The 17,648-nt window shown below is 42.1% G+C and overlaps 1 protein-coding gene across 1 annotated transcript in view; it reads right to left on the reverse strand.

Annotated features, from left to right (window-relative positions):
• Positions 1-752: 752 nt before the first annotated feature.
• Positions 753-17,648, reverse strand: part of prdm5 (PR domain containing 5) — a 55,484-nt gene continuing 38,588 nt past the window's right edge. The window contains exons 14-16 of the mRNA XM_049588820.1: positions 17,037-17,122; positions 7,835-7,939; positions 753-2,978 (exon numbers count right to left, since the gene is read on the reverse strand). Of these exons, the coding sequence (XP_049444777.1) occupies positions 2,814-2,978; positions 7,835-7,939; positions 17,037-17,122 (356 nt within the window). The 3' untranslated portion in view covers positions 753-2,813. The remainder of the gene's footprint in view (positions 2,979-7,834; positions 7,940-17,036; positions 17,123-17,648) is intronic.

Here is a 17,648-nt window from a genome sequence, read left to right on the forward strand (position 1 = left end):
CATGATACACCCAGCAGGAAGGGAGAGACACATGCAGGCAGGGATGCACGCGGGGGGAAAAGAAATGACTGAAGTGGAGGACAAGATCACTGGGTCACTGGGAAAGTCCCAAGAGCAAATCAAAGGTTGTGATACGAAAATAAAAATCCAGAGACACAGACGGTGACAGGCGAGACGCATCGTTACAGAGAGCAGAGAGATAATCAAGAGCAGAGATATCTCAACACTCAGTCTGACCTGTCAGCCCGATTCGGACCGACAAGTCATGCGGCAGACAATGATATTCCACTGATGGAAATCCCTACTACTACTACTGTTTACAAGATGCAGTATAAATGCTACTGTATTTGAGAGTGCGTCAGTATGGCCTGGAGGGCTCACCACTAACAAGCGGGCGGCGGGCAGCACAAGCTCAGCGGGCAGCGAGGGCCTCAGTGAGGCAGGGTGACTCGGGCCACGCCCTGCATGGCCACGCGGTGAACCAAACTCCAGAGGGAGAGCAGGTTAACCCGGCCGCATGTGATCTGAGAGTCGGCGCCAACCACGCTCCTCTGGAAGCCTGACAGAGGCCGATGGGAGCAGAGACATCGAGCAGTCTTGAAGTTTTATGCAACAGAGCTGAAACGTAATCTAACACCAGTAATTAGTTAATTGTTAAACAAACAGCACGCACTCAAAGAGGTGAAGATAGACACACTGGAGGAGTTATGTGTTTTTTAGGAAGCCAAAACCACACATGGCAAGATTTATTGAGTTTGAACAGCAGCCCCGTTTCACAGACTTCACAGAGCGATGATGAGAAGGACTCGCAGCTCTCCCACTTCACTCCGCCGCTCGTGGGATTCTCACAGTCGAATCCAGAGATACCAGAGAGCCTCTGCAGGGGACGGACGTGAGAAAGCGTCCCCGCGTCCACAGAGAGAAACCATCAGAGGCGCTCTTTACAGTGTGGCTTTACAGATCAGGCAAGTGGTGACTGTGGCCTCAGAAAAAAAAAAAGCTTTAATTAGCCCTCACTCCCAGCAGACTGCCAACCCAAGAATAGGGGTTAGATTAACAATGAGAACACTTTTAATCAACTCTCAAAGCGTTTCCTTGCACCCCCCCCCCAATGTCAACAGTTCGCAAACACATAATTAGAACGGGCGGAGGAAATGGATGTTTGGTAGGTGATGAGGTTTTATACATTTCAAAATACAAAAGTGTGAAGTGACAATTCACAGTCTACAGATGCAGAATAAACAGCTGGAAAGTGTGCATTAATCACAGGGGCAGTAAACGAGGAAGCAAATGGGTCTGGACATGAAACAGGACAGAGTCGCACCTCTGGTGGAATACATGAAATACTGTATTGACCAACGATTACAACTTAAAACATACTGTAAGGCACGATGACCCTGGGCCATTCATAGGAAACAATAAATGAAAGTCAACACAAACAGTACTTTGGATTATCTTTGTCCCTAATACAATCTGGGACGCAGAAACAGTAACACAGTTTCAGCACCTAAAGGCAAGAAAGTCTTTCATCTTAAGTTAAAGGGATGATCCGCATTTTTTGAAGTAGGGTTGTATGTGGTACATTTCCACAGTAAGTGTATTACCAAATGAACTGCACCAGAGTTCGTTTGTTACTGTACAAGGACCACCTCTTCAAGAAGGTCTCGATCCGGTTGTTTTGGTGCACACCTGAGTGCGACTTCTGTGTTCACACCTGCCCAAGCAAACTTAGATACGATTGAACCGAACCAAACAGGGCAGGTGTGACAGCACCCTTAATACTTTTTTGTTGCTGCTCCCTCCTCACTCCAGCCTGCTTCTCTAAACTGGCAGCATGTTGACTGACATCTCCTGTATGTAACACAATGACTATAGGTAAGTACATCATACAACCCCACTTCTAAAAATCTGAACTTTCCCTGCAGGTCCAACAGTTATAAAGTCGTCTACCAGATTATACAGTACCTGAAAACAGTTTGAATCAAGCATCCATTAGTACGACAAAACATGAAACTTTCCCGTGCAACTTTTCTTGGAACCGTTCATAACTTTTATAAAAATGAGAGCCCTTGTAGAGCGGTAAGAAAAAGGAGCATGAAAGACTGACGACAGTATGTTTATACTCTCTGGCTACTCTGTAAATAAAATATTTAACTTGTGAGCTGTTTCAGATTTTGTAGCTGGTTAGGATTCGTGCTTTTAGCGCTCCACTCTCTCTCCGTCTCCTGCTCAGCCATCCTGTTTTAATACTTTTATTTTGAAATAATAAATGGAGCAACATGGTTCTGAAGTGTGCTTGAGGGCGCAACAGAGTCTAAATATTAAACATGTTTGGGCGCCAACAAACAGGTGTAAACATGTAGGAAGCGTACAGGTAAAACTACACAAAGTGTGCTCACAGGTGATTTTTGGCACATGGCGACTGGCCATGGGTGTACAGTAATGTGTTCAGACAGTTGGTCAGTAAATGCTACGGTGGAAGAGGTCAGGCTGTGACAGTATGAACAGTAACACTGGTTAGAAGTCGGAGAGACAGACACATCGGCTCTGGAGGCAGCTCAAACATATCTGGGAATATCCAAAACAATATGTGAACAGGATGACAAAAAAATTAGAAATGTACAGCCTATGTTTCAATTTCGAAATACCAAATGTTTTCCATATTCTACATGTATGTATCTTTAATAACAACATTTCTGCTATCTATCCATCTGTGTATAGTATGTGTAGGCCATACTGGTTGCATGAAGCATGGGACTGAACTTTATCCGAGGAATCAGATATCATTCTCAGCCAGTGGTTCCTAATTGGCTCTAGCTCTCCGTCTCCCCGTGGACATTCTCCATATGTACTTTGAGGTAGTCGTTCCTGGTGAACTTCTTATGGCACAGCTGGCACTCTGCCATGGGCCGGTTCGGGTTGTGTGTAAGCTTGTGCCTGCTGAGCATCTTCTTCAAGCTGAATGACAGGTCACACACCTAGAAAACACACAGGATTTAAATAGGAATAATCAAAGTAAGCAAAATAAACACACTTTAAGTTTTAACTTGTTTACCACATTCCTCTGCTCACTGCAGAGTTCAGGCTTATCACAGGCACAGCCGGAGACACACAGAATGATTTGTAAATCAGACGCGACGGACCTTGGCGACAGATATTGCTTTTTTTTTTTCACCAGTAGCGAGAGGGAATGCATGCAACTTAACATCCATCACAAATGAGCCATTTTACACTGTACAAATGACTCCATCGTCCTCTATCAATCATTATAATCCGCCGCTGGCTGCTGTTCAGCTGCAGTTTAACGTACTGCTTCAAGAATCACAGCATGTGTCCTCCTCACTCCATCTGTGAAGAACTTCAGGGCAATGAATTACATTCAGAAAATCTGAGACACTTTACATCTGTGGCCTGTGAGATATGAAAGAAATCAGTTCTGGTTTGAAGTGATGCCGAGCAATATACTGATTGTACTCAATGTTTCACAGCTTATTCCATATTGGATATATAAAATGACTATGTTGCAAACATTGAGTTTAACTGTCATGTCACTTTTTTTAAAGCCACTGGCATAAACATGACACGTCACACACACGTGGCGATACTGTGTGAGCAGGCAAGGTGTGTTGTACCTGAAGGGCTCCAGACCGTGAGCATTTAGTCACGTTTTGCAACCATGGAGCACCAGTGCGACATGCAAATACTCTTAATTTATGAACTGGAGGTCTGTTAGTTTGTTTCCCATTCACAGTGAATAAATCCTCACTGTTAATGGCATCACTCTTATGGTTTCACTTCCTGCTAACGGCTAACTGTTGACTGGAAGCTTTATGTTCAAAGTAAACACATCAACTCTTCTTGCCAGAGATGAGACAGGTACATCAGAATAAAAACCCCAGTGGTTTATTTTAATATCAACAATACTTTATTCAACTTTATTATACCAGTACTTTGTTTAACTTTATTACAGGAGTACTTTGTTTAACTTAATTACAACAGTACTTTGCTTTACTTTATTACAACAGTACTTTATTTAACTTTATTACAACAGCACTTTGCTTAACTTTATTTTAACACTATACAAGTACTTTGCTTAAATTTATTACAACAGTACTTTGTTTAAATTTTTTAAACAATACTTTGTTAAACTTTATTATAACACTATTTTGTTAAATTTTATTATAGCAGTACTTATTTAACTTTATAACAGTACTTTGTTAAACTTTATTACAACAGAACTCATTTAACTTTATCATAACAGTACTTTGTTAAAATTTATTATAACATTATTTTGTTAAACTTTATTATAGCAGTACTCACTTAACTTTATCATAACAGTACTTTGTTTAACTTTATTATACCAGTATTTTATTTAACTTTATTTCAACAGCACTTTGCTGAACTTTATCATAATAGTTCTTATTTAATTTTATTATATCAGTACTTTGTTTACATTTATTATAACACTATCTTAAAATTAATTATAACAGTACTTTATATAACTTTATTATTGCAGTGCTTTGTGTATCTTTACTTTAACATTATTTTACTTTTTTTTATAACAGTACTTATTTGATTTTAATATATTAGTTCTTTGTTCAACTTTATTCTAACAATACTATGTTATAACAGTACTTCACTATTTTAGTCTTCTACTGTAAATTGGAGGAGATTTCAAAATATCAAGATATAAATCATGTATAGTGATATAGCCTAAAAATATTGCAATATTATCTATAAGCCATGTAGCCCAGCCCGTGTTTGGACACAATAATGGTCAAAAGTAAAAAGATTCCCGTGATATTATTACGCAGTCAGTCCACAAATTTCTGTTTTCCAGCTGATGTATGGTCCACACTGGTTCTGTTTATAAGTCTACAGTCACATGATACATTTTCACCTAACTTCATATTTATTTGCTGTCCTGTTCTCACTTTACTGTCCCAATATATTTCAAATAATCTTCAAATCTGATCCAGTGTCAGTAAAATATTAAGAATTTTATGAAGTGAACCAGCGACAGGAGCTGATGAGAGCGGGGCCTCCTCGTCTCATCGTAACCCAGATGTTACTGGATGCTTCTACAACATTTTTAATGCTGTTATGACAGACACTGCTTATAGAGCCCCTCTAGCTTGTCTGGAAAATGTTCCTGGAACTGTGCAATCCTTTTTGTCTGACTCAAAATCCACCCCAAAATAAAATCCACATGTTATTTCTATTATCTTTAATAGTTTAGCGTAGAATTATTTACATGAGAATGTCTCTTCCGCAGCTGGGAAAAAGAAGCCAGATGAATGTTAGAGACACTTTCTGCTGATGCTTCACTGGCAATGAATAGGATACTGATTCTGTGGTCTCAAACAACAACTCCGTGCCCATTTTCTGGTCTGGAACTTGAGGCGATGCCACGGATTTAGGCTTATTAGGGTGTTAAAGCTCAAACGAGAATCTGGGAATTCAGAGTTGGGTGATGGATTAGACACGATTGTTTTTTGATGTTCTTCAAAGAATTAAGAGATATTTGGATTCCAGAGTTATGATCTATTGGCCATGACTGAGCTGTCTAGAAGAAAGGTTTTCAGTCCGACACTGCGGCCCCCTCGTCAGACAAAATTGAGACAACTGCGTCCACCCTATTTTAAAATTGCTTCAGTTTTTTGTCTGATCTGAGCCACAGCAATGTCAATTCATACTGAACGTGCACCACAAAAACTTTCATATCAATGGATTTGTGTATTAGTATTATTCTTTGTCCTGCTTCTACTTTGGGGGATAATCATGCAGCATGTGCTTTGGATTTGGACGCAGTTGTCTACATGAGCTCCCTTTACTTTAGTATTTGTTTACATTTTGGCATATAAGTATACTGAATTACCTTTTTTCAGTTCCTGTTTGCAATGTGCCCATGGACGTGCACACAACTATCACTTGATTATTTTGGCACTGAAGAAAACTTGAAATTGTGATGATTCTCTGGCAAGCTCTTAATTGTAAGGATTGTCTTTATTGCTGTGATTTCGAAGCAGCTTTCATGGACATTGGTTCATGATGGAGTAAGGTCTGTAGGGTATTTGAGGGGGGCGCCATCCCTCTTCTTAGCAAAGTGAACAAAATGCACCACCCTTGTTAACCTGCTGTCTCTCTCCATCCCCCTGGGTCCAGACCCAGAGTCAACATCTCGTCACAAACCGACATTTGGTCGTGGACTTTCCACGTTGACATATGACGTATGACTTTTCAAGAACACTTCCGCTTTCTCAGGAAATGTACAGCTTGCATATAAACTCTTTTTGCAAAATACACTCATTATATTGGTACAACAGGGTGGCACGGTGGTGCAGCGGTTAGCATTGTCGCCAGCAAGAGGGTTCCTGGTTCAAACCAGTGTGGGAAAGCCCCTTTGTGTGGAGTTTGCATGCTCTCCCCGTGTCAGCGTGGGTTTTCTCCAGGTGCTCCAGCTTCCTCCCACAGTCCAAAGACATGCAGGTTAATTGGTGACTCTAAATTGTCCGTAGGTGTAACTGTGAGTGTGAATGGTTGTCTGTCTCTATGTCTCAGCCCTGTGATAGTCTGGTGACCTGTCCAGGGTGAACCCTGCCTCTCGCCCAATGTCAGCTGGGAAAGGCTCCAGCCCCCCTGTCAATTAACGTTTTTTTTTCCTTCAACAACAAACGCACAAGGTTACATTTGGACAACTCGCGTTGGTTGGGTTTATACAACAAGGCACATGGTAGGGTTCGGGAAAAAAGAACAGGGCTTGGCTTCACAATCATAAGGGAAGCAAACACCGACCTCCTGGGTGTCAGTGGTTGTTGGACCCATCCACCATCTGTCCTGCTCACCCTAGTCTGACTTTTGCCCCCTTGACATGCATTGTTGTCCCACCGCGTTTCCCCCTGATGCCACCAGGCTCTGCTCCACATCAACAGTGACTGGCCACATATTATGCTGATGCGAAAGAATGGCTTTTTTTGTCTAAAGTCACGCCCCAAGAGCCGGTATTTGACGACTTCAGAGTGAGACCAGGATGCTAGAGTCCGTACCCCTCTTAAAAATTAACAAATCACCAACTGAATACAGTCAATAACCCTCTAAAAGTGTCTGTCACACTGACGTTAAACTAATGTTCATCATGTCTGTGTGACTAGATTTGACCAGGTCATGACACTTTAATCGACCGTGTTGATGAATGAGCCAAACTACTTTGACTTCCTGTTGTTTTTAGAACAAAGGCATGCACCTGCCACTTTCACCTCACACAGCATTGGTTTAAAAACCTGCGGTCTAGAATAATACTAAAAACCCATCACTTTAATTCTGTTTGAAAGGTGTCAAGGTCCCAGAACCCTTGGGCTTCACATTTATCCATCACATTGAAATGTTTTGAGAGGTAGACAGGACTTAATAGGATTTTGAATTCAAAAGATTCCCTAAGACAAAGTTGTGGCTTTCTACATGAAGAGCAGGAATTTGCCTTACGTTTCCAATTTTCAGAGATGGTGATAAAGCATTTAGAAAGTTGTTTCCAACATGGACAATGTCTTCTGTCACATGTTCCCTCCCTAGTCTCTGAGAATAATTATTACTCCAACAGTATTATAAGCAGAGGGTAATTTCTCCCTCTGATCCTCTCAATGTGTTTACGTGAGATCAGCCCACTCGGCCCCTCCAGAGAAGCAAGATCACTATCTGCCTCTTACTGAGCCCCCCGACTCTTCCCCACATCTGGCCTGATGCCATCACATATACACACACACACACACAGACAAACACATGCAAGAATGGAGGGAAGACTGGTTTGGAGGTAAAGCAAAGGCGGCTGGATACTCACATCACATTGGAAAGGTTTCTCTCCTGTGTGGGTCCTCATGTGCTCGTCCAGTCCTCTTTTCTGGCTGAAGGCTTTGTTGCACTCGCTGCATTTATACGGCTTCTCCTGCAAAAACATACAGATACACGCCAAACTTAAAGAGGGCACTTGATCTGTCAGTGTACAGCAGAATAATACATAAAACTATACTCAGTTTGGTCACATATGGACAAAACCTGGAGGATTTGTGTCCATTATGGCGTACAGCAGGGTAATGACACACACATGTACACACACACACACACACAGACACACACACACACACAGACACACACACACACACAGAGGACATGCACAGTGGAAAACACAAGATGTGGAAATATCCCAGTAACACACACAATCACACACTGATACCCTCTCACTTCACACCCCGGTGTTCTCCCTGTCAGTTTATGAAGATATGATATGAAAGGTTGTACAGCCCCTGCAGTAGGGAGGAAATGGCCGGCGCAGGGGCCATCAAAAACACATGGAATCCTCAAAAGAGTAAGGAAAACACGGCACAGAAGATCCCTTTGAACATGTATCAGAGCACTGGCACTCTGGGGCTGTAGAATATCACTCCTCTGTCTCCACACCTCATCAGTTTACCAAAGAACATTTCCTCTGCGCCTTTCGGAGGCCTGTCTCAGTGTCAGTCAAAGCAGATATCTCACCGTGGGTGTGTTTTTCACAAAAAAAACTCCAAGTATGTGTGTGTGTCGGGTGCAAGTGTTCAGCGGGGTGGACGGCCTTGAAGAGTGGGTGTGTCCTGCAGTCGGAGGGGAAACGGTGGTGACACCTAAAAGACTTGAGGAGAAGCGTGGAGATAGCGGGAGCTGGTTCCCAGTGTCACTCTTTGGGAAGCTGTTTTTGACAAGCCTGGCTGATAGCAAAGGCTCTACCCATTTAAAGCTTAGTTGTCATGGGAACAGGGTGAATGCAGGAAGTAAGGGTCCTGGGAAAGGCGCTATCATGTGGGCGGGGCAAGGAGTGCCCAGTGACACAGGATACAAAAGGAGGTAAAGATCAGGTTCGCTGCTTGTGTGTGAGCGTACGCATGTGCATGAGCGGCTTTAAGTATGCAACTGTTTGCGTGCAAGTGACTGAATAAAGAGGAGCGATGGAAATAAAGCAGTGTGTGTGTGTGTGTGTGTGTGTGTGAGAGAGAGAGAGACCTCAAGGAAACAGACTCTGTGATGATCTGCGTGACTCAAATTTCCACTTTACGAGGATCACTTCTTTTTCCATAAGGCCTGAATGCTTCTTGTATGACAAAGAAAAAAAAACCTACGAGAGGTCACAGTTCAAAGGTCAGGAAACACATGGATGGACTTAGGCGATGTGGTGTACCCAGAATGCATCGTTATGACCCCGGTAACATCGAACATCTGTACCTGGTGACCTTCACTCTTCAGCAGCTGTTCACCCAGCGACCTCTGACCTGATCTTTTCTCTCAATCTGACCACTCTCAGCAAAGAGCAAAGATGGAGTTTTGTTTATTTGCTCATGTGTCAAGTTAAATATGTGGATATTTGTAAAGCAGCATGCAAACAGGAAGTCATTGTGCTCTGTAAGGCTTCAGGGTGAAGTTAAAAATCAACAACAAAATCCACACGAAATACAGGTTTCTGTATTTTATAAAAAACACTTGTGATACCAGGCCACTTCCTTTCACAACAGAAATGTATTTTAATAAACCTGTTGTGGTGGTCATGAACAATGCCAATTCAAAAACACATTAAAAATCCAAAACAGGTACAACAACGGAAATTTGCTGCAGAAAGCCAAAACAAACACGTTAGCATCAAAGACGGCGTGCAAAGTTGAAAACACACAAACCCCAAAAATAAATGCAACAGAAAAACGCTACATATCCAGTCAACTCAATGGAAACTCTTGGCCTCGAGAAGGAGCGCTACGAGGAACAGCTTGATTTACGACCTGAGTGAGAAAGAGAGGAACCAGACAAGAGTCTGTTTGAAGCACAAAGTAAAATGAAGTAGAGCAGGTTCACAGGACGTGGGCCAGACTCTGAAGCCATTTTGACACAGTGCCCAAACTACACTAGTGTAACTACAACTTCCGAGTCCATCACATGATGCCATTAGGTCTGAGAAGCCCCCACAAAATGACTTATTTCACTCTCTAAACATTGATATATTGTGTGTTTTTGACTTTTTGACCCCTTTTTGACAGTCTTGGGCAGGCCTTGGCATGGCTTGGCTTGGTTTGGCTTGGCTTGGTTTGGTGTGGGCCGTCTGCTCAGGGTGGCAGCGATTTGCATTTCCACTACAACAGGACTACCTTCTTGAAGGTGTGCCTTAAACTGATAAAGACTTGTCTTGAGTGCTAAAGCGGTGGGCCAATCTACGGCTTAAATCCCCTGTTATTTTTGCTGCTTGTTTTTTTCCACAACAGGGCAGGTAAAAGAAGTTTACCTGTTGGTGGTGAGCTTTTTGCAGAGGTGCAGTAAGAGCCTATTGTCTGCAGCTCTTCATCAACATCTCACTGTGGCTGTTTCTGCTTTTACTCTTCCTCCCTACCGTATTATTAGACTGGTATTTATTAAGGAAAAGTTGCTAATAAAGTTCAGCTAATTCAGTGATAAACACATTTCATTTCCAATAGATTCTTCACAATAAAAGTCCCATATTAATTTGTTATGTAAAAACTTTTATTGTGAAGCAGCAAAATAAGGAAACGCTGAGTTTTCAGCAGCAACTTTACATAACTTCTAACACGGCTGATAGTGAACATGAAACATAAAGCAGATATGTAAAGTAAAAACAGGACGCAGGAGAGAAACTAAACTCCAAACCACAGAGATTCAGGCAGAAGCTACAGACGTACTGAGACCTGAACACACAGAGACTCTGGTCTCCTGCAGACAGAGGTGAGACGAGTCTCACAACACACACACTCGTTTCATGGGGATAAGCGGGGTTGTCGGGGTTTGGCGAAACATCACCGCTACCTCTAGGGTTAGGGTTACACTCTAGACCTACGGTGGTGGCTGTGGCTCAGAGGTAGAGCGGGTCATCCACAAATCATAAGTTCAGCGGTTCGATCCCCGGCTCTTCCAGTCTGCATGTTGTAGTATCCTTGAGCAACATACTGAACCTCAAATTGCTCCCAATGGCTGTTCCATCTGTGTGTGTGTGTTTAAAGTAGCAGGTGGCACCTTGTATGGTAGCCTCGGCCACCAGTGTATGAATGTGTGTGAATGGGTGAATGTGACTTGTAGTGTAAAAAGCGCGTTGAGTGGTCGGATGACTAGAAAGGCACTATACAAATGCAGATCCTTTTACCATTTTACTCTGGAGAAGGTCAGCACTGCACGTCTAAACTGACAGATGGAAACGCAAATCAGTGCAGCAGGCTTTACTCGGCGCGGCCAAGAGTGACAATGGAAAAGGCCCATTTGTAGCGTGTTTGCTTGCCGATGTATTTGCTTTGGGGATTCATATGTATATTTGAATTGGCAATGTTTCTCAAGCTGCAGCACTTTTCTCCTAATGAAAATATTTTGGGCTGTTGTAGAGTGTTTGCCCTTGTCAGCCACTGCAGAAGGCAGAGATAGGCCTTTACTGTGCAATCAGAAGTTCTGGGCGAACATTAGCTTACATTTGACATGTTTATCTTTAAGATTTAAATGTTTTTGCAGTTTTTAACAGAGTTTCCTCTTTTTAACAGAGCTTGTTGAAGCGGAGCGACACAGAAAGCTGGGACTGACATTACACCATATTAGAACTTGTATCAACAGGAGTAAAAAACATGTTTAGCAAGTTGGTTTGTGCAAACAAAAAAAAAAAAAAAAAAAAAAAAAGCTGAGCCATGCAGAGGTGAAATAGTTTGTCAGAGAGACGCAGAAGAACGTGAACACACTCAGTGAAGCCTCTTCCTTTACCTGCTGTCGTTCAGCTGTTTGTAAGGTCTATATCTCGACAAAACACTTATCCTATTGCAGAGCTATGTATTGAACTATGTATTACACAAGGGTTTTGGTTTTTTTTACAGTAGTGTGTCTGCTGTTGGAAGGTTTAGGCATAAAAGTTTAACCTTGAGGCTGCTCAGAGTTTTTAAGTTTTCTAGTCAAAACATTAAACAGCTTTATGTGCAGGAACAAAAGACAGAACCTTTTATATAGAATGTGTGTTTGTAATAACATACAGTCATCACCAGAGATCAAAACAATATTTTCAAAAAAATATCTTCATATCCAAAATGTCAGCGGTTTATATCGGCATCAAACGTGTTCCATTTCAGTTTGCACACGATGTGGTTTTTGGTATCAACACGCAAACTCCAAACGCATCCATCTCAAACGCTCTGTACATTAACAGCGAGCTGCAGCTCTTTCAGCCAAATGACATTTGTTTTGCTCGACAGTGACTTCATCTGGCTCTGCTGTTTGTAACTGTTCCGCCTATATTTCAGAGCGCTGTGAGCAAAGGCAGAGCCGGGAACATTAGGAACAAAACATCAGTCAGTGTAATCAGCAGCTCAGTAGAAAATTATACCTGCCTGTTTCTACTGCGGGACGTCAACCTGGGCAGGACACGTCCGTTATAACACAGTGTAATGGCAGAGCGCTGTGCTCTGGACAGCATTAAGAGGGGACAAATCTTTGAAATTAACAGCGCTGACAGGCTCCGACTGTCTCAGTCATAGCTGTATGAATTGATGATGGAAATACATGATGAAACACATTTTAAGTTGCATTTATCAAAAGTGGCAACAACACACAACCAGATGTAGTCGCTTTGGTGGAGAACTTCAATGGGGAGAAGTGACGCGGGGGAAAAAGCGCCATCCCAGCCCAGGAAATGACCTCACAATGTCGATTAAGAAACCTACCTTTTCCTTTCTCCACCCCGAGCCCTGGCTCACTGTACATTTACATGTTCAGGCCATCACAACCCTGTTTCCTACATCTGCATCTGAATATTCTGCATTGTTAACAGTCGTCCGTGGAGTCAGCTGGTCTCAGTTTCGACAGCAGTTAAACAAATGCAGTCTAAGTGTATGTAATTTTCTCTTGCCTTTTGTGCCATCACTAGATGATTCATGAAAGAACCTGCAAATGTGGGAATTACCTCATGATTAAATGGGCAGGGAGTGTCACACTGTTAGACACAGAGGAGACAGGACGTTTCTCACAAGGCGAGGTATGTGAGAATTTCTCTGTGCCCACTGCAGCTGCGAAATTCAGACGACTATTGAACAGAAACCCTGAAGCAAAGCGCTCCAGACTGAAAGATAAAGTCAGTGGGACACCTGACACTGTGTTAGCATCCCTTTTTTCTCTCTACACCTATTCACTGCACTCATTCTGTATTAAACAGCACAATTAGGTGTTAATAGGCCTTATTCCCAGCAGACAGTTTCACTCGTCACTGTAGGAAAAGCACAGTTGTTACTAACCCAGAACTGATGTGGTGTTGGAATAATTGGAATAATTAGTTCCCAACTGGGAAAATTAACGTGAACGCCCCCTCTGGTCAAAACAACAGCTCAGAAAGTTGGCATAAATTTTGATACACGAGTTGACGTCATATATGCAGAAACATGACGGATGAAACCAAAAGTTCAGTCGATGGTAATAAACTTTTTATTATTAATCAACTCATTTATGAAGCCTATCCCAGCTGACATTGGGCGAGAGGTGGGGTACACCCTGGACAGGTCATCAGACTATCATGGGGCTCTTTAATTATAATTATTGCAGTCACTTGTTTTGCTTTTATGTAAGTTGTCATATGTTATGAGTTGTTGCTAGTTGCTCTCCAGTAGAGCAGTGGTTCCCAACTGGTCCAGCCACAGGGTCCAGACTTCTCCTTAGTCGTTAGCTCAAGGTCCACACAGTTTAACCCTATGGGCCCAAACGACGCAAAGTGTGTCCAAATTCACACCTGTTCTTCTCTATGGATTTTCTTTTATCATAGCGAGACACTACTCATATCACGTGAAACAGCGGAAACACAGCTTTCCGACAAGGCCAAGCACTTGTCGCTAGTCCAGTGTTTTCACAAGGAAGGAAAATTATAAAGTTACACTTAAATTATGTATAACAAAGCTTTCATACTGCTTTGCACACACATTACTCTTGGATGGATTACTCATATATGCAGGGTCGCACAGAAATGCAACGCATATCACATGAAAGCGCAGGACTAGAGCTTTCCGATGATACCACACACATCATTGTGCTGTGCTATCTTGCTATAAATACAGATCAAATGTCTACAAAATAAAAACCTGACGAATTTCTTTACAATCCATTATACAGATCTTGTTATCAATCACTTCATATAATGAGGAATAATATCATTACTATTTTCTGTTTTGTTAGATGTAAATATTGCATGTTTCTTTCAGATAAAACACATTTTTGACTTGTGAATGAGTCAATGGAATTTCTTGGAATAATGAAAAAATACTGGCAATCATGTCCGCCTGGCACAAACCACATGTTTTGGACAGCTGTGAAGTGACAGAATGTCCCAGCATCATGGTTCTTATATTGCCAGATTCCAGAGAGTCTCCCCTCTTCATATATGACAGAATATGTCTACTTCTAACCTGCTACGGTGAGATACATGTAAAAATGTAAGACATTAGTAACACAGATTTTTTTCCCCATTGATATAAAAATTAATATAAAACAGGCACATAGAAGGACATGCAATGAATGAATCAAATCTGGATAGCCCAGATTGTCCTGAAAACAAAACAAAACAAAACAAAACAAGATATAGCATGTGTATGTAGCCTTTATAATGACTGTGATATCATCTTAAAAGTAAAGGCAGTAAAAATATCCCAAAAAAGGCCTCTGGGACTAAATCACTTTGTAATATAAAAGCTTACACTGCTTAAAATACGACACATCTTCTTTGTAGCACCCAAGTTGTTTCCACATTACAACTAAAAGTTCATGAGGACACCAAAGCCGGAAGAACAACTTCCCAACTCGTGAAACGAGACCATCCGCGGAGCACGTGAATGCAACTTAATCACATTAACAATGGCCCATTTCTATTCAAGTGTCATGGTAAGTCATGACAGTGTGACAGCGAGCCAGCGTGCACAATACCAGGACCCTGAAACTGAAGCAGCGAAATGAAATTCAGCCACGTTTCATTTTATTATTCACACCTGTGGTTTTCCTACTGTAACATGTGATAGTGAAGGCCGATGGTGCATTTGGTGATGCTTTGTCTCAACAACAACACCTTTAATTTCTTCACTTCCTTCAGGAAATATACACTAACACCACCACAGCATGTTACAAAATAAAAAGGAAAAAAATCTACATAGTGAAAAACTGTTGATTAATCACAGTTTAATGGACACAAATGGCTGATTGATCAAACTGTTTATCTGTGATTAGAGAGCGCTTAATTTGATGCACTAATCCTTCTTCTGTCTCAAAAATAAAAATGTGAAAACACAAGAGCATGCCAAACCAAAAAGCAGTGATATAACCCCAACCCTAAAGCCGTGTTGGCCCATAAAGCAAAGAAGGAGATGTTGGTCATTGAAAAACCTGGCAAAAAGCTATTACCATAAGGTTACCTGGCTGCAATGGTGCATCATAGCAGCTTCTAACGCCTCTCTTCCTCAATACAGTGAATGAGTAACTGAACATTTAAGTGACAACATGTGAAAAGCCCTGTTAGCAAGGTTAGATCCAGCACTGTTTTTGGCCATGTTTGCCATTGCAGGAAAAGTTGTCTCATTTGAGACGCCTCTGAAAGGAGATAACAGCGCACACTCTGACATCACAAGCCAACACCTCCTGTCTACATGTTGTTATGGCTGTATGTGTTCCCTTTGCTGTTGTCCCTGTTCGCTCTCCTGTAGGTCTGCCTCGTTGGCAACGCAGGTGTGCTGCATTGCCTAATGAGGTGCACCTGGGATGAGGAGGAGGTGCTTAGCCAGCAGAGGAGAGTTGGTCAATCCATGTGAAATTTGGCACAGTGGCAGAGGGTCATGGGAGGATACGAATGAAGCAATATTACATCAATTGGCCAAAGGGGGGCGCTATAGCAACCGACTGAAACTGCAAACTTTGAATGGGCATATCTCATGCCCCGTATGTCGTATGTCGAACAAATTTGCCTCAAGAACCCATAACTTCCGCTTATATAGATTTTCCGCCATTTTGAATTTTTTTTAAAAACACTGCAAATGGATCTCTTCCTAGGAAGTTTGAGCGATCTGCATGAAACTGGGTGAACATAATCTAGGGAGCAATATCTAAAGTTCCCTCTTGGCAAAAGTTGGAAAACTTACTAAAACTGAGCTTCTATAAGGAAATGAATATTGCGGAGGGCATGGCTCATCACATAAAGGTGTATAACATCTCAAGGGTTTCACCCATCACCACGCAACTTTGTAGGCATATGACCACACATAATCTGAGGGGACCCCTCCATTATTGACCCCATCAAACAAAATGGGGGCGCTAGAGAGCTCATTTCTTATCTAGGCCTAACCGCCATATGGATTTTTACTAAACTTGGTAGATATGTAGAACAGGACGCCTCAAGGTGACTGGAGAAATTTAACTCTAATTGGCAACTGGGTGGCGCTATAACAACAGAAAAATGCTTCAAAATGAATAAAATGTGACCGATCGCTGTGGCTCCCCCTGTGGACCAATGTTGGTGTGGTTTCTAATTTTTGGTATGACTAAGTCATGGTATGGTATGCTGTACATAATCACTGTCAGTGTGTCATTCTGTCAGTCAGTCATTCTGTCTGTCCCACGTTTTTCTACTCACTGACGTGGTCAATCTATGTGAAACTGCACATAGGCATTGAGGATTGGCATAGGTAGAAGGTGACAAAGCTACCAATGGGTATGGACTAGTATTATTAAATGACGTGGATTTGACTGTTTTCAAGGTGTCTTCTGTAGTTGATTTGTGTCAGCAATTGTCTTGTTGGCTTCACAAGAGTCTCTAAAAATCATCACCTAAATTACCCATGTACATGCAGACTAGGCCCAAGAGTCACAAATACAATTGTACTTAACACAATATACTGTAAAATAAAGAATGAATTAGTGTGTGCACCAAGAAGCAATGGAGAATACAAAATAATTCATACACAGACAAAAATACCTAAATATAAAAGTCCTTTACAACAGGAGCACAGACGGGGGAGACTTACACGAGTGTGTGTGCGGATGTGCATCTTCAGGCCATCGTTCTTGCTGAACGCTTTGTCACAGTAGGGGCACTGGTATGGACGCTCACCTGGGGAACAAAAACCATTAGTGTGCATGAGACATCATCATTCACACGTGAAACTGATACTGTACCATACAGGTTTAAAACCAGAATAAATTGTGTATCCTGCCATGTTGAAAGCTGCGATGTCTTGCCTCACAGATGGTTGAGGTGTGTGTGTTGCCGCCTCTGTCCTGTCCTGCCCTGCTCTAACACAGATTTGACCTGGCTGCTGGTAGACCAGATATCTTTCACTCCGAGCCTTTCACTTCTGATGCACACCGACTTTCCACTGCAGAGCAAAAGCTTACATTGGCTACACTTTATGGCTCGCTATCGGAGCTGCAACTGGCCAACAGTTTAGGAGCACATCAGAGGCAACGTGGCTTATCCCATTGGATCAAAAGCAGTCCGGCCAAACTCCTACTGATCCTATCTGAGCACACAGCGATGATGACAAAGAGAAAGTGACAGGCTGTCAGTCAAACAGTCCACTGACACATGGATCTGTTTACCACGAGCTGATCCAAAGGCCAGATAGGAGCACCAGAGC

This window comes from Epinephelus fuscoguttatus, linkage group LG10, assembly GCF_011397635.1.
Source record: "Epinephelus fuscoguttatus linkage group LG10, E.fuscoguttatus.final_Chr_v1".
In the NCBI taxonomy this organism is placed as follows: Eukaryota; Metazoa; Chordata; class Actinopteri; order Perciformes; family Serranidae; genus Epinephelus; species Epinephelus fuscoguttatus.